Below are 26,990 nucleotides of genomic sequence, written 5' to 3'. Positions count from 1 at the left end.
TTTTATCTCTTGATCCTGTCAGCGCTTGCCTTTTTAGTTCACCAATCCCTAGATTTTGATACCTACTCAGTTTGGCAACTTGTTGGGATTCCTTCCCTGTGTACTGAGTTCAGAACTTCCTGGGTCCTCCTGCCAGTCCTCCTGTACAGCATCCTCACTGGCAGGACAGCCCTTCCTGACCTCAGGGGAGATTCTGACTTTGCTTTACTAGTCTCCCTGACCTTGACTTTTTGATACACACTGATATTTTTATTTTCCTGCCCTCCTTTAACGGCAAGTTGTATCAATGATAGTTTGGGGGATGGTTGCTCTGGACCGCTCTGGAGTTAGAGCTATGCAGCAGTGGAAATCTATATCTGCAGTTGAGCTTAAGGCTTCACTTGGAGGAGCTCTGAAATCTAGATTTCAGATTCTGGAGATGAATACGAATACAACTTTTACAGGATACATGAAGCTGTTAAACGCACAAATTATATGACTGAGCCTTGCTCTAAAGCTCACCCCTGCTAAGCACCACATGAAAAAGGTGACCCAGTATTTGCAAGATGAAAAATCACTAGGATTAGCCAAAATGTCACCTCCTTCAAAAGAGGATGTGCTCAGGTATCAGCTGCAATCATCCCTCAAGCAGGAGGCCGGGTGGGGTGCTGGAAAAGTCTTGGAGTCTGAGCTGGGTATCTTCTGCTGGCTTCTCTGGAAACATTGTCTCCCCTCCCTTCACTCTGCTGTGTCTGAGCAGGCTGACCTGCGTGGGCTGCATCTGTGGGCTGCTTTGCCATCTGGATTTATTTTGAATTTTATTAGCAGGAAGAACCGGCCAGGGAAGGGAGGAGGAGAAGGTATCTATTGCCCTGTCTCCTTCTCTGTGGGGTCACCTTGGGCTGGCTGTGACCTTTGACGGAAAGCCACAGACCGTATTAGGTGGTCCTTTTTGGCTTCCTTGCCCTTTTATGCCAGAAAGGGAAGAGGTTTTCCCATTTTCTTTTTACAAACTGTAAGGTGCCACCATCCCTCGCAGTTCACGTACTCCTGGCCTGTACTTCTGTAAACAATCCCTTTTAATCTATTATTCTCTTTGCAAATGACCAAAGCACAGTATACTGACTTTCCCACCAGGACGCTGACTGTTACAGATCCTAATTCAGAAACCCTGGCTCTCTCTCTGGCTTCACCACTTCCCAGCTGTGTGCCCTTGGGTGTGTTTCTTAACTCCCTTGAATCTTGGGTTTCTTTTCAGTAAAATGGGGCTGGCAGTCATTTTCTTGCTTCTGTCTATATCACCCTCCCACCTCCTGCCTTCAAGGAAGAAACAAAGAGTGTACAAATGTTATATAAACTGTAATGTACTGTGCACAAAGGAGGAGTTACTATCTTTGTGATGTGCGAGGAGCTTGAAGTGGGAATTGGGGAAAGCAGAAGGCTTTGAGGCTAGAGCATTTGGGTCTCCAGATGGGACTCTGCATCATCACCTGCTTCTCAGCACAGCCAATGAGAAGCATGTCTGGCAGGAGAATAGGACCCAACAAAATACCCTCCAAAGCTGATGCCACAAGACTTCCTGTTCCATTCACCTTAGCCCACAGGTCCAACTCATCTGGACTACAGATGAGAGCTCCTCCAATTACAGGCAAATTATGTAGGGATGACATTAGCCTCTGGGAAGATGGACTCTATGGTAAGGCCTTCGGAAAATACAGTTATGTGGTCCAAAAGGAGGAAGCTGTTGAAATGGTGCTGAGAAACAGGTGAAAAGGCCAATTTCTGGCCTTTTGTTTTTCAACATGCAGAGAGTGCAGTATTGGCAAGAGTAAATCCTGTTATTTGTGTCTGGATAATCTGACATTTGTGGCTAAAAGGAAATGGCCATGGCATTTATATTGGAAATTTCCTTGGAAGGCCTTGTGCATGAACTTCTGGAGGGAGGTAGCACCCACTATAGCAGATCACTCTTTATCACGTCAATCACCTCATCCTCTTTTATTGTCTTTGAAGGACTTATCATTGTGTAAAATTATCTTGATCAGTTACCTGTTTACAGTTTTATGGTGTGTGTCATTCTTTCCTACCTGTACCCCTTGCCTCCAATAAGGAAATCAGCTCCTTGAACTTATTTTAATGCTGAGTTCCAAGCACTTGGCTAAATGCCTGGCACAGAGTGGAGATTCAACAATATTTGTTGAATGAATTAATAAATGAGGGAAGGATTACTATGCATAGTTGGCTATGTTGGGCACAAGACAGAATTCTGGGTCTTTAAGGAGCTCACATCTAATGTCTAATATCTTTCCACAACTTTGAAGCAATGGGCAGGCATAAACCCACAACTCCAAGACGTTAAATACTCAGGACCCTAATAGAAGCAAAGGCACAGATCAACTGTTACAAAATTAGAAAATGGGAGACTTGACTTCCAGTGGAAATGAGGGGAAAGTAGAATGAACAGAGGTTTAAGAGAAAGGCTGTGTTCATATTCAGATCCCTAATTTCTCAATGGTTTCCTTTTGCCTAAGTTATTTGGGCCACAGTTTTCTCATTAAAAAAAAGATGATGATTGACTCTACATCATAGGTTTAACTGAAGTAATGCATGGAAAGCAGTTGGGCACATAGTAAGCAGTCAGCAAATGTTGTTATTATTGTTAGCAGCAGTAGTAGGATGAGAAGGAGGAGAAAGAGGAAGAGACATTTATGAACTAAAATTCAGTGAATCCTGAACAGTGGGTGAGAAGACTTGGGTTCCAGCTTTTCTCTTGCTATTCAACTCTGTGGTGATCTTTGAAAGAACTTCCCTTTTCTGGGTATCATTTGCAAAATGAGGAGTTTAAACTTACTGATCTCTGGGTATCCTCAAATTATTATTAGTTTGCATAGAGTTGGGCTTGAAGGATGCATAGTGTTTGTGTTTAAGAGAGTACGGTGTGCATATGGAAGAATAACTTTCCTTCTTATATTTATTTTTTTCTGCCTATGCCATAAGGTTATTTAATTGAGAAAAAATAATCACATATGTCTTGAGATCCTTCTACTCCAGTACCTGCACACTTTGGATACAGAGGAGCAACCAATCAAATATTCGTTTTCTTGGCTGACTTATTTGGTTGGATATTAGAATTGGAAAGAGTCCCAAAATTCCTTTTTTAAAATTTCTGAATTGCGAATGAGACATTTATTTTGCCCTCACTCATATATACTTAGGTAAACACAGAGAAATAGAGGGAGGGTGGAAGAGAAGAAAGAGGATGTCGAAAAGGACCGAATAATATTGATAAGTTGTTCACTGTGTGTCAGGGGTTTACATATAGCATCTCATTTGACCTTCAGAACAATCCTGTGTGGTGTGAGAGCAGATGTTTTTAAGGCATCTTCATTTCCATTTTGACTCTGAGACAGTAGGATCAGGGAAGTTTAGCCTGTTTAAGGTCCCAGAAGCAGGAGGTGCGTTAGAGGTGGGATTGAAACCCAGACCTTCATGACTCCCAAGCCATCATATTCTCACACTTTGCCAGTGTGACTATTTCATGCTGCCTCCTCTCTTCTCACACCCTCAACAATCCTCCCCTCTCCTCACATTCAGTTTATAAACTTGTTTCCTGCCTCACCCAGAAAATAGAAACAATTAGAAGAGTAGCTTACTGGCTCCTGTCACTATCTCCATGCACCTGCCTGCTCTGTACTCTGCATTTTCCATCACTACAGGCACTGTCCATGCTCCAATTTAGGCCACCCCTTTCCCTTGTGCCCTCTGTCCAGTATCATCAATTTTCCCTCATCAGAACCATCTCAAGCAGCCTTGTATACATTATATAAATCCATCCGATGTAAATAAAAATCTTCCTCTAATCCCGTATTTCTCTCTAGCCATACTCCCATTTCTCTGCTTCTCTTTATAGTAAAATTCCCCAGAAGAGCTGGCAAATGCTCTGCCTTCACTTCTGCCCATTCCATTTTCTCTTGAATTAACCCTAGTCACGTTTTGATCCTTATCATACCACACAAAGCAACTCTTATTAAGGTCACCAGAAACCTCCATAGTACCATTTCCAGCGGTTAATTCTCCATCTTCATCTTATTTGACCTGTCGGCTGCCTTTGACGTAATGAATCACCCCATCCTTGAAAATTATTCTTCACTGGGTTACTGGGCCACCCAACACTTGCAGTAATTTTTTTCACTCGTTACTTTTTCTCACATGCTAAATATAATGATCAGTAAATTCTATTAATTTTATCTTCATAATATATCAAGAATCTGACCACTTTTCACCACTTCTACAACCACCAGCCTGGTCCACAACTACAAACTTGTTGTAGACTATTGCAACAAGTTTCCCTGCTTTCACCTTTGCTGTGTCCCAACCTATTCTTAACCCATCAACCAGAGTAATGTATTCAAATTAGATAACATCAGTTCTCTCCTCAAAACTCTTAAAACTTTGTATCTCAAAATAAAAGATTGAGCCATAGGATGACCTATAAGTCTAAAGTGATCTAGCCCCTTGCTGTTTTCCCAACTTCATTTCCCACGATTCTCTTTCCTGCTTACTCTGCTCCAACCACATCTGATTCCTTGAACTTTGATGTTGTTCCTTGAACATTCCCTACTCACTCCTTTATGTCTTTTGCATTTGCTGTTTGTTGTTCCTCTAATACTTTTAGACATTCTCATATCTTGCTTCATTTCTTCTATGAAGTCTCTTTTCAAATGCCATCTCATCCATAAAACTTTCTAAAGTAGAAACTCCCCTGGCATGTAACTCACCATCCCACTTATTCTGTTTTATTTTCTTCTTCGTATTTTTTGATTCCTGTATTTATTTGATTACTGTGTATTTTCACCTTCTCCTTTTATACCTTCCCAAAAGAGGGCAAAGATTGTTCAGAATTTAGCATAATGCATAAACCATAGTGGGTAATAAATATCTGTTGAAGGAAAGAATTAATGGCAATGCTGTGTTGCTTCCTTTGTATCTTATATTACTAACTATTGAGCACTTTGAATTATATATGCTATTGGTACAAAACCAAACAAGACCAAATCAAAACAAAAAATGAAGCTGATGTCCTTGATTTTCTGAGAGTCACCAAGGGGCCAAGCAGCGGAGTCGCTTGTTCAAACAAGTTTGCAGGGCCAGAAGAATATGTGTGAGATTGTTTTACAATAAGCAGATAACAGGGATATCTGCTGGGCCTTTTTCTCATTTGGGATCAGGTCAATGATGTAGACTTAGTCAAACTAAGCAAGTGGGATGAAGTGGAAGGCAGAGTTGAGGAAGAGGACTAAGAGTTATTTCTTAAGCAGCTACTACAAGCTAGGCTTCCTGATTTACAGACATTATTTTATTTCTATATTTCATAACACCTGGGAGGAATCAATCACCTCCCAATTTCATAAAGAGGTTAAATGACTATGTCAAACCCTCTTAGCTTGGAAGAGTTAGACTTGGATATTATTATACTGTAATCTTATTGATGGGGAAGAGATGGTGAGGCACAAGAAAGTAGCTATAGGTTTCTCTTTAGAGTTTATGTTCTAACACAGAGAGATCTGTCCAGAATGTAAGTGAGGATCAAAATACTGTATCTTTCTTTTTTGTGTGTTTTTAAAATTAATATTATATCTTTCAAAAAAGCAATTGTCAAGCTTGCTTTTTTTTTTTTTTTGCCGGTGGAATGCTATAGGAGATATAGAATCTATATATATTATTATATCTTATAATAAGCTGTGATCTTATTTGGAACATAAAACCAACACATTGATTAGTAGATTGTAACACACAATACTGCCTGGTGCAATGCTAAATTGTATATCAGCTGTATTTTAGGTGCTATTACAATCGAGAAGACACAAAAATCTGTACCATTTTTTAGTTCAACATTTATTGAGTTTTTTTAAAAAATGTGTTTGTCCTTCACTAGTTTCTGAGAGTAAAGAGATGATGATATTAAATACTATATGCTGAACACTGGTCTATGCACTTTAAATGTGCCCTCTTTCTTAATTCTCACAAGAACCATATAAGGTAGGTACTACTATTGTTCACGTTTTCCAGATGAGAAAACTAGAAAAAGATGGTAAAATAACTCATTTCCTCAAGGTTGTTGTTGCTAGTCAGTGGCAGAGTAATGATATAAAGCCAATTAAGAGTCCAGTCCTAACCACACATACTAAAGAAAAGGTCTGAGTTTTTCTTTTTCTTCAACTTTTATTTGCAGTTCCAGGGTATATGTGCAGGAGGTGCAGGTTTGTTACATAGGTAGAGGTGTGCCATGGTGGTTTGCTGCACAGATCATCCCGTTACCTAGGTATTAAGCCTAGAATCCATTAGCTGTTTTTCAAGATACCCTCTCCCCCAACACCCACCCCTTGATAGGCCCCAGTGTGTGTTGTTCCCCTGCCATTTTTCCATGTATTCTTATCATTCAGCTCCCACTTAAAATTGAGAATATGTGGTGTTTGGTGTTTTGTTCCTGCATTCGTTTGCTGAGGGTAACAGCTTCCAGCTGCATACATGTCCCTGCAAAGGACATGATCTCATTCCTTTTTTATGGCTGCATAGTATTCCATGGTGTATATGTACCACATTTTCTTTATCCAGTGTATCGTTGATGGGCATTTGGGTTGACTCCATGTCTTTGCTATTGTGAATAGTGCCAAGTTTTTCAGGAGTCCAGGATGTAGATAAATAAATGATTTCTGTATCAATACAGAAGGTGCTACCCATAGTGTGGTAGGAATGCTATAAGAATACAGAGGTGCTGTTATTAACCTAGCTTGGAGTATCATGAAGGATGATAAAGGAAAGTTTCCCTTATGTCCAGATTGTTCTATGAAAATGGCATTTGCTTACACCTGAATCACTCCACATTATTTCCCAAACACGTATAGATCAACAAGGATAAAAAATAAAAGTATACATATCCATATTTTTAGCATAACTGGAGGCAGACAATACTGTACACTTTAATGTACCTGAAAATGAAACTTTATGAAATGAAAATAAAAGAGCAGAAACATGTATACAAAACTACTATAAAAATAAAATGAGAAAATATTTCAGCTGATATAAATTAAAAAAAAAACCCAAAGTAGAAAACAACTGTGATAAAATATTATCAATCTGAATTAAACATCATTTAACAAACCTTTAGAATCTCTAAGAAAACCCATCCTTAATCAAAAATTAAGAAACTCAGAGGAAGAGTGTATATAAAATAGTAGTATGTAAAATGTGAATTGATTTAATACAGAAAAGAAATTTTAAAAAAAGACAAAATCATTTTAGGAATGAAGAAGAAAATAATAAAACCCCCAAAGGAGAATATGTTCAACTGAAAGAATTATAGGGGACATTAAAAAAGAGGCATTAAAATAACCAGGAGAATGAAAATAAAAAGAATCAGAAAGAAAATAGTCAACAAAAAAGATAGATACAGATTATCTAAAATATGTATAATTGAAGTCCCTGAAGAAGCAAAATGAAATAACCGAATAGAACTAATATTTAAAATTTTATTGGGAGATAGCCAAAACAATCTTGAAAAAGAGGAATAAATTTGAAGAACTCACACGTCCCAATTTCAAAATGTACTACACAGCTATAACACTTACTGTGATACTGGCATGAAGATAGACACGTAGAATAGGACAGAATAGAGAACACAGAAACAACCTTCAAATATAGGATCAATTGACTTTCAGGAAGGATGTCAATATTGTTAAATGGGAAAAAGTCTTTTCAACAAATGATGGTGGGAAACTGGATATCCTCTTGCAAACAGATGAAATTGGAGCTTTACCTTATACCCTGTACAAGAATTAACTAAAAAATGTATCAATGTAAGTACCCAAACTATAAAACTCTTCAAAGAAAACATAAAGTCTTCATGACATTGAATTTGGCTATGATTTCTTAAATATAATACCAAAATCAAAGGAAATAAAATAAAAAATAAATTAGACTTCATCAAGATTAAATATTTTATGCATTAAAGGACACTATTCATGAGAGTAAGAAGATGTCCCACAAAATGGGAGAAAATATTTGCAAATTGTATATCTGGTAAGGGATTGATATCCAGAATATGTAAAGAACTCACACAACTCAATAACAACCCAACTCAAAATGGGCAAAGGACTTGCAAAGACATTTCTCCAAAAAAGATAGGCAAATGGCCAATAAGTACATGAACATCCTTAGTCATTAAGAAAATGATAATCAAAATTACAATGAGATAGACATCCACTAGGATGTCTATAGTTTTTTTTTAAAAGAAGAAGATGACAGTTGTTGATAATGATGTGGAAAAATTAGATCCCTTATGTATTGCTAGTGGAAATGTAAAATGGTACAGCCATTATGACAAACAGTTTGGTAGTTCCTTAAAAAGCTAAAAAAATTATCATATGACCCAGCACTTCCATTCCCTGGTATATACCAAAAGAAATTGAAAGCATAGACTTGAACAGATACTTTGTTCATTGCAGCATTATTTATAGTAGCCAAAAAGTGGAATCAAGTGTCTATCCATGAATGAATGAACAAAATGTGGTATATACATACAATGGAATATTATCTAACCATAAAAAAGAATGAAGTTCTGATACATATTACAACATGGATAAGCCTTGAAAACACTATGCTAAGTGAAATAAGCCAGACACAAAAGGACAAATATTGTAAGATTTCATCTATATGAAATATCTAGAATAGGAACATTCATAGAGACAGAAAGTAAATTAGAGGTTATCAAGTGCTGGGGAGAGGGTGAATGGAGAGTTATTGCTTAATGGTTACAGAGTTTCTGTTTGGGATGATAAAAAGTTAAGGAAATAGATAGTGATGATAATTGCATAACATTGTGAATGTAATTAATGTCACCGAATTGTACAATTAACAATGGTTAAATGGTAATTTTTTGTTATAAACATTTTATCACAATTTAAAAAATTAATGTTATATATCAAAAACATTGAAATATATAGCTTAAATGGATGAATTGTATGTGAATTATATGAATGAGTAAATGAAAGAATTATATTTCAATAAAGCTATTAAAAATTGCAATGCAAGAAAATAAAAGAAAACCCAAATGTACATATTGAGCTGGTCCATTATAAATCTGGGAAAATCAATCTGTAAAATAAAGTCTGAAATATATCCTAGTAAAAGTAAATTTTATAAAATTATATAAAATTTTATAAAATATAAAACTTACTTTTATATTAAATTTCATATAAAATTTTATATAAAAGAGAAGAAATTTCATGATCTTAAGGCAAAAAGACCTCACAAAGGAAAAAAGTTCAGGTTGCCATTAGATATTTTTACTGCGATGTACAAAACAAGGCAAAAGTAGCATTTTCAAGAAAACTAGAGGAAAAATTGAATGGTAAACACTTCCCAGTTTGACAGCTGAGTTAAATATTGGTGTATTATATAGCTAATGAAGTGCTAGGAAGGTGTCTGGAACCAAGGGTCCAGTGGGTGGAAGCAAAAGAGTATATGAAACTTTTGGGAATTGCCAATATTTAACAATTCAGTCTCTGTAAAGTGAAGCGGAGAGGCTCGTAAGGCCGTAGATTTCATCAAGTAGTTCATTTATTCATTCACTTAATTGATGTTTCTTGAGTGTTAGTATTAAGTGCCTAGTAATGCCCGGTCAGTTACATGTTACTGAGAGAGAGCATTGTTTATGAGATCTATATAAAGGGATGAGGAGAGGTTAAAGAGACTAGGGGAATGTGCATACAAATTTTCATTTATGCATGGAAATGTAGTATGGCATTTACCTGAGTAATTCTTCAGCTATTCAAACATCCTCTTTCAAATGAAAATTTGCATTTCAACCTTTACATCAACCTAGTATTGAAAGTGCTGATGGACAATTAATGTAAGAGGCAGAGAGGACTGAGCCCGTTCATCCATTTGATCAACATTATACAGTTGTAGGGAGATGGCTGTGTACAGGAACTGATCAGATGGATACAATTTGAGTGCATAAGTGCAAAAATAAGTGAAATGAAAACCACTCTTCTTGAGCATATATTTTGTGCCATTAACTGCTTTAGGTACTGAGGATGCCAAGGCAAATAAGAGCTGGTTTCTGCTTTTCAGTTGACCTGAATCTATAAAATGCTGATTACATCACAGGGTATAAGTGAGGTAAGTACCAGATATGGTGAGAAGAACAGAATTCTTAACTTTATGTGTACTGGTAAGTGGTCATGCCAAGACTTACCATAGTGCTTCATTTGAATTTAGAATTGCTTGCCTTACATCGTATCTTCCTGCATACTTTTGTGTTAGTTAGGATGCTCTAGTTGTAAGTAACAGAAATCAACTTGAATACCTTAAGCAAAGAAGGTGAGGTTATTAAAAGGTTACCAGATTATCTCATGGAATGAACATAAGGAAAGGGATGTAGCTGGATCAATGGAAGGATGTGGAAAATCAGTAAACATTCAGGTGACTTAATATCACTTCACTTATGCCACTTTACGTTTGTATTGGTGACATTTTCAAAGCAATTACTGTTCATGGCCTCATTGAGCCTCAACATAAATAGGTAAGTAGGGCAGGCATCATTTTCTTTATGTGAGAGGTAAGGAAATAATCCAGGAAGAGGAAATGATTTGTCTAAAGCTACACCCCAAGTTTACTGGTTAAATCCAGAATTTAGAATAGAGGCCTCTAACTCTTGGGCTTATTCTTTTCCCATTGGTTGTCTTCAAAACTTTCTCTTACTACTACACAGTTTTTTCCTTCTTCTAATTCTCTCACCCGTTTAATTTTTATTTTATCATTCATTTGGTCTTTGAAATGAAAGGAGTCACTTGTGTGTCCTTAATAATAGGCTTATTTGACACGTCTCTGGCAACTGTCTTTAATTTATATCCCATAACCTGAACATGAAGGGGCCATCAAGAAAGGAGATAATTAAAGAGATGATAGGAGATCTCAGTCATCTCAGTGATTTTCTTATTATCATCCATGAAGTACCTTACCAGAAATGGGCCATTATGGTTTAAATGATGAGTTGGAGTTTGAAAAGGATTTGGAACTTCATCAGATACTTTCTGAGCTTGTAGCCCATTGCTTTCCAAACTCCAATTTTTCTTCCACAATGAACAATAACTTTTTGATTAAACAGCTGGCAGTTACTATGGAATGCCTCACATTTAATAACAAAAGTCTTCCTTCGAACAGGAAATTTTATCTAAATTGCTTGGCTCTTCTTCCGTGATTGAGAACTTCTAAAGTCTGACAGGACTGATAGCCTGAAAAAATATTTCTTTCAAGAAGATGATGATTACTTTTTAAAAGAAAGAGCCCCAGACTAAATGAATAATTCAGTGTGCTTGCTACAAAGCAGAAGTCAAGGCACACAAGTTGTCCTCTCTGTAAACATGATTAAAAAACAATCAAGTTTGTCTTGGCACTTTTATATTGGGAAGATAGTAGACAGCAGCTGAGAGAAAGAGGAAAAAAATTAAAGCACTGCTTGGGACTTAGGGACCTTCTTCACTTTTTGTTTTTGTTCTTAATAGAAGTGGCTACCATTATTCAGCTAATACTATTCTATGCCCTTAATATGTTAATTAATTAGTACTCCAACCTCAATCCCTTCCTGCCCTCCTGCTAGTACTTCCCTTTGACTGAAACCAAGTGGAACCAAAAGGAGAGGAACTTTTGCTACAGATCAGTCTCCTGTAACTCAAAGCCAGGCAAAGAGGGGTGGAGAGCATATCTGGCCAGGACAAATGGAGAATATTCAGCTCACTTTAATTTTATAATAAATAAAGTTATTTATTTGTATTGCTGTTCATCTGCCCAACGATGCAGGCTCTAGGAGGACAGGGATATAGTATTATTCTTGTCAAAATAAATTTACAAGTGCCTGCCTATATATTATCTATCTATGTATCTATCTATCTGTCCAGTCTATCTAATCTGTCTATTCATCCATCATCCAAACAACTGTTATTAATGGGCATAGTCAGGAGAACTCTTTCATTTCCTCATAATGCTTTGAAAATGGTGGGACGCTGTAGGAATTTTTCTTTTCTTAGTACTGCTTTCTCGTTTGTTTTTTCAGTCATGTAGAAAAACCTCTAGGAATGGTCCTGCAGAGGAAAATCCCCTCCCTATGCCTCTTGCTTTGCCTGGGAGATGCCGTAAGAAGAGGCCCAACTACTTCCATCATAGGCTTGCTTGGCCGTAGTGGGGGCTGGGGCAGGAGCTCCCAGTCAAGCCTGACTCTGCTGCTCAAGGGCAGATAATGCCAAATGAGGCATCTACAGAGATTGTTTTTTTTTTTTTTCCCTTGGAGACATGGTCTCACTCTGTTGCCTAGGCTGGAGTGCAGTGGTGCAATCTGGGCTCACTGCAGCCTCAACCTCCCTGGGCTCAGGTGATTCTCCCGCTCCCACCTCAGCCTCCTGAGTTACTGGGACCACAGGTACATGCCACCGTGCCTAGCTAATTTTTATATTTCTTGTAGAGATGGTGTTTTGCCATGTTGCTCAGGCTGGTCTGGAATTCCTGGGCTCAAGTGATCTGCCCACCTTGGCTTCCCAAAGTGCTGGGATTACAGGTGTGAGCCACATGGGGCCAGGCTGGCACCTATAAGTCTGATTTTGTGAGGGGCCTATGAATTTGTATTTTTGAAAAGCTTATGAGGCTATCCTACTGCCTAGTAAAGTTTGGGAATTGCCAAGGGACCTTTGGTGGTTTTCAAAGTCCTGAAAAAGTCAAAAAGTCAAAGAATACTAATCCATGCCTGAATGTGGAGATGGCAGTGTTTGAGGTGTGTGTGTGTGTGTGTGTGTGTGTGTGTGTGTGTAGTCTATGCTGTGCAAAGACTGCATGGAGAGGGAGCAAAATAATTCCTGTGTTCCTTACCATAACTGCTAGTCCCTGATATATTTCATATGGATTGTTTGGGAATGCTCAATCATCAGGCCTTTGGGGAGACATTTGTTTGCGCTGGGAAGCTTTAAACTATTACACGAGAGTGTCACACATGCTCACTGAATGACAGATGGCTTTCAGATTCTTATAGATTAATATAACAAGTAGCAGATAGAGGTTGGATCAGAAGGCCTTCAGTGTTCTTTCCAACCCTGAGAGTCCTGGTTACCAATGTCTGTTTTATGTGAGCAGCGGTCTTTTGATTTATTATCACTGGAACATAATATCTGAATCTTCATCTAGGTGAATAATAATATGGGCTTGCCCTAACTTATCACCCACTTGTGAGCATCAGCAAATATTTTGGAGGCAGCTAGCCTGGGGTATAATTGAACACTAGGAGTAGCACATTTTGCTCTGAACCCCTGGAAAAGATGGGACCGATGACTATGGTCTTGATGTACCCTCAATGGCACCATCTAGAGAGTGATTTCAGAGGTTAATGCTCCCCTCTCTTTCCTATCAGATTGTGGCTTTTAAGCTCCTCTTTTACAGAAATTGTGAAGCTAACACTAGGTACTGTGTTCTAACCAGTTGAGCCAAGTGGTCTCAATGAGGTTTTTGGTATTTTGTCTGAAAATATTTCAAACTAAAATATCTTTTAGATTATTCTGTGAAGATAAAGGCATTGATTTCACCTAAAAACATTAATAATGTTTCATTTGTGAAAAGCATTTTAGACTTTTCAAAGTACTTTTACAAAGCAGATGATGTTTTGTGCTTACGGGAAATCCTGTGTGTAGATGTTGTTATTAAAGGTTTATGGATGAAGAAACCAAGGACTCAGAGAGGTTTAGTAACTTGTCCCAAGTCACAAAACATGAAAGTAAAGGTAAGACACAAATGGGAATTTTCTGGCTGTATTCTAATGATCTTTTCCTGACTGATGCTCTTTGTGTAACCCACTGGTTGAATATTTGACTTTCTTTTAATTTATTATTTTTTTTTTGAGACAGGGTCTCACTCTGTTGCCCAGGCTGGAGTGCAGTGATGCAATCACAGCTCACTGCAGCCTCGACCTCCCAGGCTCAAGGGATCTTCCAGCTTCAGCCTCTGGAGTAGCTTGGACTACAGGCACACACCTCCATGCCCGGCTAACTTTTTTTTTCTTTTTTTTTTTTTTTGTAGAGATAGGGGTCTTGCTATGTTACCCAGGCTGGTCTTAAACTCCTGGGTTCAAGCAATCCACCCTCGTTGGCCTCCCAAAGTGCTGGGATTGGAAGCCTGAGCCATTGCACCTGGCCTGAGTTTAGACTTTTTTTGTTTTTTTGAGACAGAGTTTGGCTCTTGTTGCCCAGGCTGGAGTACAATGGCATGATCGCAGCTCACTGCAACCTCCGCCTCTCGGGTTCAAGCGATTCTCCTGCCTCAGACTCCTGAGTAGCTGGGATTACAGGCGCATGCCAACACACCTGGCTAATTTTTGTATTTTTAGTGGAGACGGGGTTTCATCATATTGGTCAGGCTGGTCTTGAACTCCTGACCTCAGGTGATCCACCCACCTCAGCCTCCCAAAGTGGTGGGATTGCAGGTGTGAGCTACCTTGCCTGGCGTAGACTTTTTAATAGCAGAATTCATTGAGGGTTTTAAGCCAGTATGGCATGGCAGAAGTTTACACCTGGATTTGAATTTAGAATTCACCATTTACTGAATAGTATTAGGCAAGTCATTTAATCTCTGTGAACATCTGTCAATTGAGTATAGCAATGCTTGTCTTTTAGGGTTATTGCAAGGATTATAAAGTCTGTAAACTTTTGGGCTATAGGAGTTGCTCACTCAAAGGCAGCTCTTAAAAATTTTGAGGCAGTGCCTCTCCATTTCTCTGAGTTTGAGGCTTGCTAATTGTCCTTCATCATCTGCTGAAACATCCTTCAGAGACTGGAAGTTCACTGCCTTCCAGGAGTGCCCCTTCCCTCTGTATGCTATAGCTCTGACTGCTAGGAAATTTTTTCTATCTTGAGCTCAAAGGGCCTCCTTATAGCTTCCACCGGTTGGTATCACTTTTCCCTCTTGGTGCTACACAGAGCAAGTTCAATTCCTCTTCTACATGATAGTCCTCCAAATATTTGAAGACCTTATTATGACCTCTCTAATCTTTACTTCTTCAGACAGAACATCTGTGTTCCTTCAACTGTTCTTCACTTAATTTGGCTCACAATGTCCTCACAATCTTTTCCGATTCCTTCTGAAGTATATCTGTTTATTATCTGAGAAGTTCCTAGAACTAAATGTGATTATCTCTGGACAGATTGACTCAGAATAAAATGAGATAATTACTTTCTTCTCATGGTACACTTTAAGATCACAACATCCTTTTTGACAGCTGATCTTAGCTCACTGTTGACCAAAAAGGTGTGTTTTTAAAATTTTTTTAAATATGTGTTTCCGTTTACCCTTAGATTTCACATTCTGTCTTTCAGTAGCATATTTACCCTAAGTTTGGACCCTTTTATTTTTTCCATGTGAAATTTCTTTTGATTTGGCCCTAATTCCTGGCTATTAATATCTCTTTTAATCCTGATGGTGTTGTGCTAAATCTGTCATGATTGAAACCATCACACCAGCTTCAAATTTTCCGACATGTTTAAGAAACCTATATTCTAGCCAGGTATAGTAGCATGCACCTATAGTCCCAGCTACTTGGGAGGCTGAGGTGGCAGGACTGCTTGAACCCAAGAGTTTGAGACCCTGTCTCTTTGCATGCCTGTATCAAAACATCTCATGTATCCCATAGATATATACACCTACTGTATACTCACAAAAATTTTAAAAAATTAAAAATAAACAGTGAAGCATACTTTCTATTATTTTGTCAAATCACAGATACAAATGCTAGTTAGGACAGACTTATATGAGCTGGTTATTTGACCCTGGTACATAATCACAATCATCTCAGAATGATATCTGGATCGTGAATTTTAAGCAGAGAAAGGTTGGTAAGAAGTAGTGAAAGAGTGATGATAGGGACATAAAATATGGTTAAGAAGAAAAAGCACCCTTATTATCATTAGAGATACAGACGAGGAGAGAAAAAGAAAACAGTAAAATTCAGTTGCTGGGCAAGAAAAAGCATGAACCTGACAAGGGTTTCCTAAGGGGATGAAGCAGGTCACACGCAGGCTTGATCTCTGAAAAGGCCTCTCTCCTCTCTGAGGAGGGTGTCCACACCCTGCTTTGGCAAACTCCCTCCCGCAGTGTTTACTGATCTCATTTGAACACTTCTGCCTTCTCATTTAACACAGCAAAGGCATCTCCTTGCAGATTTCAACTTTGCGCCTTCTCTTTTTTGTTTGCATTTGTATTTACAGACAGCTGTTAAGGAACTCGCTGAGCCTTGTTACAGCTCTTCTTCCTGTGCTTTGTGTGGATTCAGCTTGAATTCAGTCCTTACCTGTTGGGGACATACTGTATTTATCCCCGTCGTCCCTCTCCCCATTACAGTCTGTGTTTTCTGATATAATGCCTGTGTTGCATTTTTAAATTTTGTCATTTTGTCATTTTCTGAGTGTCATCTGGATTTGTTAAACAGATTGGCAGGAGGAGACTACAGAGTTACTCTTTGGGCCGTTCCTTTCATGTCCTTCTGGTTTCAGCCCTATGTACTGTGTGTTCCATTTGAGCAGATAATTAATACCATCCAGGCAGCCTAATATGGAATTGAACAGACAGCTCATCAGTGTACACGACTGGCAAAACACCCTGTCACAGTGAGTAAGCTTTGAGGACCTGCTCTGAAGAGTGTAACAGCCTATGGAATGAATGCTCAATATTTGTTGGTGCCAAAAATAATGCTGATGACATCGTAACTTCTGCTTTTCTAGTGGGGCTCAAGAAAGTTATAATTCTCACATTTTTCTTATGAGGCTAAGAGGGGAAAGGGTCTGTTATGTCCCCTTAGCATAAGGCCCAAAGAGGGGCTTAGCTTCATGTGCAAGTTCACCCATTACCATATTGGGGAGAAAAAAAGGGTGGGAATGAACTTACGTTCTGTATAGGAAAAATTCTCCAAGGAGCACCTTGAGATTCACTAATGCCAGCTAAAAGGCAGTAAAGATGAGGCTCTATGTAGCTAAGGAAGGTCATTGCAACTTTTCTCTTCAGCAAGAGCATGAGAGCTTCTCTTCAATTCTTGGCAAAGCCCAAGGTAAACCTCTTCATTTACTGTCTCATTTGGGCTTCATATTGTCTTATTGAATAGTGGCATAATACATGTCAATTCACATGATTTATATTGGAAATTTATTCTTTTATATGATTAGGAAAGGTACTGTGGAGTCCCTTCAAAAACTTTCCTTTATCCAGGTAAATAAAAATCCAATATTTCTTTATAAGTAGTATTGTTGAACCACCACATTGTTTTGTGTTTAGCTCTGAGGGCTTTATCTGTTAATGAGAAAATCAAGTTCTGCACAGAATATCGCCTAGTCTTTTAAGCAGACAGGACGCTTGTTAGGGAGGGTGTTTTAAACCAAAGTCATGAATTAAGAGAAGTTGCACCTTGGGAAGAAAATTCCTAATGTGAGCCCTTGAATCAATGACTGGCTTTGACAAGGAGTGTGGCAGTTACTCTTTGCCTTGTTCATTCCTCTCAAGCAGGTTTTACTTTTGACTAGATGTTTAATGTTGCATGGTATTATATTAGAAATGAGATACTTACACTTTAAAATATTGATAGATACTAATGGCATGCAAAATTCCTGTAATTCTCCCAATACAACTTAATAGGCAGCACCTTGTAATGGCTCAAGTGAATACAAAGCCTCAGACACATGTCTAATGGGAAGTGAGTGTTCTGCAGCCCAAAGAAAGGGGAAATTTTTGATGGTTGGAGATCAAATGCATTGTTTACATCTGATAGCCTATAGGAATGTGGTACATTTAGACTGATTTCAGTGTAATCAGATTAAGCAGTAAATCATGTGCTTTTCAAAAAAGATGCCATTTGATCTAATTAATTTTCAAGTTGCCAACTGCTTTTCCTGCTCTTTCTGAAATACGTCTCTCTGGTTTCCCTGTTAGTGAGTTGTCTGCCTGATAGATTCAAATTTGCTATCTCTCTCTCTTTTCTGGGTGAGAAACAGTGAGAGGGGTTTATCTTGCTCTTTCTTTTGTGCTTCTTGTATAAATCTCACAAGCTAGGGATGGTGGAAGAGGACACTTTAAAAGGGTTATTACATTTCACTCATCTTCATCGACTTCATGGATCTCATGATTATTAGCATAACGTAAAGTGTCACGTTTGACTATTTTTCTCGTCTGGATTATTAATTGTTGCAAATTGCTCCTCCTCAAGTTTTGCCATAGTAGAACTTTTATAGCTATCTGACTATAGTTCTCCTATTCTGAATATAGTCAGAGAACTTTCATTCATTTATTCATTCAGTGTATGAATTTGGCTGGGTTCTCTTCCAGATACTAGAAATGCTGATTTGAAAAAGACAGATGAGGCTCCTTATCTTAAGGTGCTTACAGTGTGCTGGGTAAAGCAAGCTAAGTGATGGAGACTGACCAGGTGGTTAGGAGTTACTTTATTTAGGATGGATAGGGAGGGCGTCTAGTGCAGGAGATATCTAAGCAGATATAGGAATGCTGTGGTCATTGTTCCATTTCCTCCAGACTCAGAAGATAATTGGTGGTAGTAGCAGTCAGGAAGTACACATACAACTTCAGGATGGATATGATGGGCACAAGGGTACCAGGAAAGCTATTTCCTCCTTCCTTAGCCAGGTGATCTAGGAAGGCAGGGCCAGCCACGACCAGAGTCTTGGAGACCCCTGTGGGTCATGGGAGGTACCGTGTTATGTGCTGAAGAGTTGAAGAATGTGTCTGAATGGATCGTCCAAATGGGGAGGTTCTGAGAGATCAGGAAATAACCAACATATAGGGGGGTTAGAATGCATAAAAATAATATATAAAGAATGTATAATGTAAGGGTAGTCCTAGATGAGAACTTAAAATGCAGGCCTCTGCTTACTGCTGTTTTCACTTTTCCAGAAACATTTTTCATAAATTGGCTAAATCCAATTAAATATCCCAAATTGACTAGGAAAATGCTTACTACTGGAGTGGGTGAAAGTGTTAAGAATAGTGTGCTGCCGTATTTTACTCACAAAAGCTAATTGATGCCCAGGTGTGTGTGTGTGTGTGTGTGTGTGTGTGTGTGTGTGTGTGTGTGTGTGTGTGTGTGTGTGTGTGTGTGCGTGTTGGGGCGGGGGGCGTTGATGATAGTGTGTTTAAGCACACTATCTTATAAATTGTTTCTTCCATCTCTTCCTGTTGCCTGAGCCTATTTTCAATCATGTGTGAGTTTATGATTAACTTTCCACAAAAATAAAACTTTTATAAATGTCAAAGGATTATATTTTTGGAAGAATGTAAAAGAAATAAGATATTTGCTTAGAACTTTGAGTAATTTACATAGAGAAGTTTACGATTTATGGCCAGAAAGAGTTAAAGAAAGCTGAAAAAATGATACTTTAAAACTACAATAATAAAAATACTGCAGTTTTAGGATTCGTAGAAAGTATACTTTATCCAAAAATTCTGTTTTAATGCAAAGTTTAGTATCTAAATAGATCATCAGTTTTCTCCATAATATCAGATTAAACAGCAACAGAAATGCTTTTTTTTCTGTTACATATTAGCTTGTTCTAGCTTTAAAGTTTATTAAGGGAAAAAAGAAACTTAAGACTTAAATTTTCATAATTGTGGAAATGTATGGCAAAACAGACAATGAGTTCTTGCATTTTAATATTGAAATATCAAGCCCTTAAATTCCCTGTGATAGTGATGTCATTTCTTTTAACTGTAAATTCAAAGCATAAGTAAGCATCTAAGATATTGAGACTTCCCATCTCAGTGGGTCCATTTGGTGAGAGCTACAGCAAGTAGGCCGGACTGGGTCACATGACCTGTGCAGCTCTGCATTCTTAGGTACCCATGAGACTTACACAATGTCAGCACCGACTAAGTGCCAAGGGCATGTAATATATTTTGTTTAATCCTCATGACAATCCATACAGTCAACAGTAATATCCTTATTTTTTAAATGAGGAAATTGAAGTACAGAGAAATTAAATTACTTGATTAAAGTCATGCATTTAGTAGAATACGGAACTGCAATATGAAGAACCCAAATGTATTTAATACCAAATTTATGTTATCTTTGCTATACCACACGATCTAAGATACCTCTTGGCTTTGTGGGCATGAAAAAGACAACAGTTACCTTTTTATTTTTCAGCGTGGTATATTTTTTAGGGTAAATGATACTAGCCACAACTTCAGAATATCCTCTCCTTCTCAGTGGCTTAACTTCGCAGAATTTTATTTCTCATTTAAATGGAGTCCAGTTGGGTGTGTCTAGTTGATAGGTGGCCTTTGATGTCATCATTTAGGGATTCAAGAATCTCTGTCTTATAGCTCTGTCCACCCCCTAGCCCTCAGTCTTCTCCAGGCAGCTGAAAGGGAGAAAAAGCAAAGAGATAAAGGGAAAGAGACAGCATGGAAGATACCTGAGGGAGTTTTAAAATTATTTTGTGTGGGGTGGAGGGGCGAGCTTAGAAGTGGGGCACAGCCTTTCCACTCCCATTCCATAGCCACACTCAACTTCAAGGGAGGCTGGGAAGTGTAGTAGAACTGTGAATCTAGGAGGAAAACAAAGTGGGTTCCAGGAGAGCTGACCGGTCTTGCCTTCATGCTTTGACACATGAACTTGTTTCCCCTTTTTCTTCTGATAAGTAAATCTAGTTAGGAATTTTACTTTATTTGAATGAGTTAGCTTTTCATGTTGCTCTTTTAGGAAATAAAAAACCTGTCTGTAACAGGAAGACATCCCAGGGAATGTTAATCATGTCCTCTCTTGTTCAGAGTTGATGTAAAAATTCTACCAAATCATTTACTATTTTCGTTTTCCTGTATTTTAACTCTTCGATAAATAGTGGCTTGGCTGGGGCTTTTGTGGCTGGAACTGCCCTTCATTGCTTGTCTAGAGAGGCAGTAGAGCAAGGTGGTCAATAGTATAGACTATAGGATCTGGTTTCAAATCCCAGCTGTGTCACTCACAAGCTGCTTAACCATGGATGAGGTATTTGACCTTGCTATACCAAGAACACCCACCTGAGGGTGCTGTTATGGGGATTTAGTACATTAACATATTGAAAGCCCTCGATACACAATATGGGCACACATTAAGTGCCGTATAGGTGCTGGCTGTTATGTCTGCTCTTTCAGCTCCACTTTATTCTTCATTCAAAACTCAGTGCAGTGTCTCCTTCTTTGGAAAATTTTCTCTATGGCAGGCAGAATTCTGGTTTTTGTTTTGTTTTGTTTTTCCTTTCTGCTTCCAGGAAACGTTGAATTTAATGCATTGAATTATAAGGTTTGTCCATACATGTGTCTGTCTCAGGCATTAGATCTAAAGACAAGAATTTGCCCATTCTAAATTTGCCTGTATGTATTCCCATAGCCAGCACAGCACAGCACAGCACAGTGTCATACACATTGTAGGCAATCAGCTATTTGCTGATGTGAAGGAAACCTCATTAACTAGAATACCCTATACATCAGAAAGTTCCATTTCCTTACCACACTGGAGAGCAAGGAGTTCACTGTATTAGCTTTTACTTTTCATTTTAGTTGACTTGGGTGACACTGGATTTAAGTGACAGATCACTGTGCCCTACCTGCCTTTTTACATTATCCAGTCCACCCAAACTGTCCCTCCGGGACCAGCCGCCTTTGTGCTAAGATTCTGATTTTACTTTGGCTGGCATGTATAGCTTCCCTTCTGTAGGGGTACATGTAGGAATGTGATAATTCAATTTCTTAGTTTGTGTTATCTTATCAGCATTAGTCTGTGCCATGCACCTTTCTTGTTTCATTCATTCACCTTTTTCTTGCCTCACCATTCCCACCAGGCCTGTGATAGGAAAATTGTATGAGTATCCTTAGCTAACCGATAATATTGTTTTTGCATGTGTGAATTTTTAGTTTACATACATTATGGACCTTGTTGGTTTTTTCTCTATTTTTTAAACTGTTAATGTTAACATAACTTTAAGCTCACAGAAAACTTATAAGAGTGATACAAGGAACAATCATATTTGCCAGGATTCTGCATTATTTGGAAGGAAGAGAAAGTGTGTATTCATAGATATATATATATATACAAACAGTATTGTTATTATGAACACTTTGAGAGTTAAGTTGTAAACATCGTTACCCTCTACCCCTAAATACTTCAGTGCCTATTTCCTAAGAACGAGACATTCACTTAAGTATATACTGCCCAGTTAGCAAAATCAGGAGATGGAGTATCAATAAAATACTATTACATAATTTGCAAATCTTATTCAAATTTTCCCAATAATATCCTTTATGGGATTTTTCCCCCTGCCCTAGCATCTAATCCAGGATACCATCTTGCATGTAGCTTTTATGTCTTTTTAAATCTCTTTTAATCTCCAACTGTTGTTCAGCCTTTATTTTTCATGACGTTGACATTTTAAAGACCACAAGTAGTTATTTTGTGGACTGTCTTTCAATTGAGGTTTATCTGATGTTTCTTCATGATTAGATTTCCTCCTACCTCCTCAGCAAGGTTTCTTTTTAAAAAAATACTGTTTTTAAACTCTCTTCATGTTGATACATCTGTATTATTTGTTGATTCCACCTGCTGCACAGAATTCCCTAATGCAGATTGGAACAGATTGGCAGGGCTGCCAGGAAGGCAGTATCCGGCAGACCTTCCTTGGCATCAGGATGGTGTCTTTGCGGGGGCTGTGTGACATGGGACATGAGAACACCACTTTGACACCTGTGCCCTGGGTCACCCTGCTTTAGCTGATGGTGGTAGGCCTCAGATGTTTGCTTCTTCAACTGTTTCTGAGGCACACGGAGCTATTATGCTTTGCAAGATAAGGTAGCATAGGAAGTTGATCTCTTCGATTGTTTCTTCCTTAATTAATTCATGCATTTAATAAATATTGATTAAGGGCCTACTCTGCTCATTGGAGCTTATCTTCTAGCATATTGAATATGTAAAATAAACTTTTGAATTGAAAACTCATCTAACTGTGACAGAAGCAAAACTTTTAAAATTGAGGTTAAGTTAAATAGTTTGACATTTTCAATTTATTAGTAAAATAACCTTATAGAAATTATGCTTCTGCCTCGTCACCCAAATACAGTGATTTCCATTTGTCTCTGGACTCTTCTGGTATTTACCAACATTGAACATCGTTTGTGCCTCATTATCTCTATAGGGCATAAATAATTTTGCATTCCCTTTTTTCCAGTGAAAATTATTTTGTATATACTTTCCCTTGTTTCACAACTTGCATATTCATCACCCTTAATGACTGTAGTAAATTATTTCAAGCTGATCTATAACTTATGCATATCTCCTATGTTGTAAATTTGCCTTGTTTCTAGTTTTACCACTAATATTAGGAAAAAAATTTTAAAGGAAGTATGTATCCGGCTCCTGTGTTAAGGCAGTTTTGACAAATAGTTTCATCTAAAATCGTTCATTCTAAGATACAAAAAAGGTTAGATTCCTTTGAAGAAAACACATTCTGTCTTTTTTTTAGGAAAACTTATTTTTTCTTGATTATGTTTGGAGCCTCCATTTATAATGGAAAGATAATTAGTAGAGAAAGACCTGATGTGCTTGGAGCTTTGCCAGCTGAAAACGTTGCATGTATCGTTAGGAAACAGCAGGTTTCCAGTGGGGAATAGTAGAGTAATGGACTGTGCAGCTAAGATATAAGGCTGCAGCGTGACAGCTCCCAACCGCAGCAACTTCACAATCACTCACTTTCCTTGACACAAGTGGACAGTCTTTCAGTTCTTCCGCACTTTCCTTGTGAGAACCACCGGAGGAATACATCACCCTCTGGCAGGAGGCAGTCAGCTCCATCACAGCAGGGTGGACTGATGAGCTGTCTATACCTCTGGACACACCTAGGAATGATTCCACAGCGGTTGCTCAGTCCTCAACGAGGACTCAGGAAAGCAAGAAATGGACATAGTTCTCATTTACAGATCACTATATCTCACCCCATCCAGAATCTTCTGAGCATCCGGTGCTGAGAGGTGCTTGCCAGGGGTGAGGTGGAAGCTCATGATCAGTGGGTGGTTTCAGGGATTATTTCTAAAGAGGACACAAATAAAAGATTTGTGACTAACTAACTGGACCTTGGTAGGGTGGAATAACTGAGACATTAATTGTTTGGTAGGCTCTGTTAGAAACTTCAAAGATCCTAGGTAGGGCCCTGACCTCTTCTGTATTAGTTATGTGCTTGTATGGATTAGATGAGGATTTTCTTCATATACAGAATTTTTACCTTACTTTTCCTCCATGAGAGTAGGACCTTGTGTGTCTGGTTTCTTGCTCTATTTTCCGTTGATTAGTATGGAGCTTAGAGGGTAAGAAGTGCTCAATAAATATTTGGTGGTTGGACAATGACTTAAGCTGCATGGTTCTGTAGACTAAAAACATGATCATCTAGGCAGCTGCAATCTATTTGTTTAAAGGATTCTCTCAGATTACTACAGAAATGAGTAGGAGCTAAAGAAACCAAAGCCAGGGAATAGCAGGGTGCAAAGGAAAGTACAGTGGCTTTAGAGCCAGGCGGATAAGGGTTCTTATCCCAACTCTACTACTCACTGCTGTCTTCACTTGGTTGACTCATTTATAATCCCTAAATCTGAGCTTTCACACCTATAATGTGTATCAAACCACTTTCCTCGCGGAGTTTGTGGGCAGTTCATTGCTCAGAGTGGACACTCAAAAATGTCACCTTCTTCCTCCCTCCCCTGCCAGAAGGGAGACAAAAACAGGAGGGGCCCAGATGATGTGTCCAAGTGTTAGATCTCTGCATTTGTGTTGTCTGTCATTTAAAGTGTGCCACATATTGGCTTCTCTTCATACAGCAGCTAATGGCATGCGTACTTCAAACAGCATATGTACCTTTTGGTTCTGCTTTGAGCCTCTCTATTAGTAACTGTGTTCTTTGTCTTTACAGGATTTATGAGCGTGTGATAGACCCTCCAGATACCAACCTTCCCCCAGGAATCAATTTATGGCTTGGCCAGCGCAACCAAAAGCATGGCTTATTCAAAGTAAGCACTAACGTTCTTTTTATTGAAGTATATATATAGGCAATGCTCAATTTTCCGTGTTATTGGAGATGCGTTTATAATTACATTAGTGGGAAGGGCATGGCATAATAACTACTAATGTTTATTGAACACTTACTTTGTGACACATGCTTTTCTATGTGCTTGACATGAATAAACTGGTTTACTTGTCCTAATAATTTATGAAGTAGGCGCTTTGAAACCAGGCAGAGTGTTAAGTGACTTGCCAAGATTATCCAGTTCACTTTGCTGCCAGGTATGGATGATCCAGAATGCAAATGACCTCAAAACGTTGACCTCCCAATTCTGAAGGATTTAGGATAATCTTCAAACTGGTTTCCCTTCTCAGATTATATGTTAATTCAGTTTAGAGTAGATGTCGAGATATGAAAACTAAATCTCTGCTTCCTTGAGCTTTGGTTTAATTGCGTTACTGGGAACAGAAAACCAAATACTGCATGTTCTCACTTTTAAGTGGGAGCTAAACATTGAATGTACACGGACACAAAGATGGGAACAATAGACACTGTGGACTACTAGAGGTGGGAAGGAGAGAGGGCGCCATGGGTTGAAAAACTATCTGTTGGGTACCATGCTCACTACCTGAGTGACTGGACCATCCATGCTCTAAACCTCAGCATCATGCAATATACCTGTGTAATAAACCTACATGTGTATCTCCTGCATCCAAAAATTTTTAAAAAATAACTGCATTATTATACTTCACAAAAACATGAGGATACAGTGACAAAATAAATTGAAAAACTTAAAAATGCCATGAAATTTTAAGACAGTCTTGTTCTTTAAAAGAATGACACACTTTTGCTTCTGGCAATATGGCAGACCAGATATTCTAAAAATCCTTCTGCTTCAAAATGCCTATAATGCTCGATAAAATATCCCAAAAACCTTTTAAAATTCAGCATTGTACTTATATGAAAGAAATTCCTTGGGGACCAAATATGTGGAGGGGAGAGAAAGCCAGAGGGATATCAGTACCAGGAACTTAGAGCCTTAGATTCCTTCCTTTTAATTTTTAAAAAATTAAGGTGTAATTCCACATGTTCTCACTCATAGGTGGGAGCTGAACAATGAGAACATGTGGACACAGGGCGGGGAACATCATATACCGGGGCCTGTCAGGGGTTGGGGACTAGGGGAGGGATAGCATTAGGAGAAATGCCTAATGTAAATGACTAGTTGATGGGTGCAGCCAACCAGCATGGCACATGTATACCTAGGTAACAAACCTGCACGTCATGCACGCGTACCCTAGAACTTAAAGTATAATTAAAAAAATACAAAAAGAAATTAAGGTATAATTTACATACAAGAAAATTCATTCCATTTAATGTACAGTGTCACAAGTTTTGGAAAATCTACGCTGTATTATAATCATCATTATAATTGAGATAAAGAACCATTTCTTTACCTCCAAAAATTTCCATCCCCCTTTGTATTCAACCCTTCTCCTCGCCCGAAGCCTTTAGCAACCACTGGTCTGTTTTCTGACCCTGTAGTTTTGCCTTTACCAGAATATTATATAAATGGAATCATATATGTGTGTGTGTATATTTACATAAGTTTGTATGTTGAGATTCACCAAGTTGTTATGTGTATCAGTGGTTCATTGTTTTCTATTGCTGAGTTAGTATTCCAGTTCTGTTGTATGAATGTATCATAGTTTGTTTGTCCATTCTTCAGTTGATGGACATCTGGGTTATTTCCAGTTTGGAACAACTATGAATAGAGCCTCTATAAACATTTGCATACAGGTTTTTGTGTGAACAGAGGTTTTGATTTCACTTAGGTAAGTGTGTGGGTATGGGATTATTGGGTTGTATATAAAGGTATGTTTAAATTCACAGGCAGCTGCT

The 26,990-nt window shown here is 38.3% G+C and overlaps 1 protein-coding gene across 2 annotated transcripts in view; it reads left to right on the top strand.

The window, feature by feature from the left end:
* NELL1 (neural EGFL like 1) overlaps positions 1–26,990 on the top strand; it is a 949,455-nt gene that overhangs the window by 201,163 nt on the left and 721,302 nt on the right. For both annotated transcript variants that reach the window (XM_005578390.4, XM_005578389.4), the window contains exon 5: positions 24,999–25,095. In XM_005578390.4, the coding sequence (XP_005578447.3) occupies positions 24,999–25,095 (97 nt within the window). The remainder of the gene's footprint in view (positions 1–24,998; positions 25,096–26,990) is intronic.

Source organism: Macaca fascicularis, chromosome 14, assembly GCF_037993035.2.
Source record: "Macaca fascicularis isolate 582-1 chromosome 14, T2T-MFA8v1.1".
Lineage (NCBI taxonomy): Eukaryota > Metazoa > Chordata > Mammalia > Primates > Cercopithecidae > Macaca > Macaca fascicularis.
Note: the sequence above shows the minus strand (reverse complement) of the source record. Positions and strands in the feature narration are given on the sequence as shown.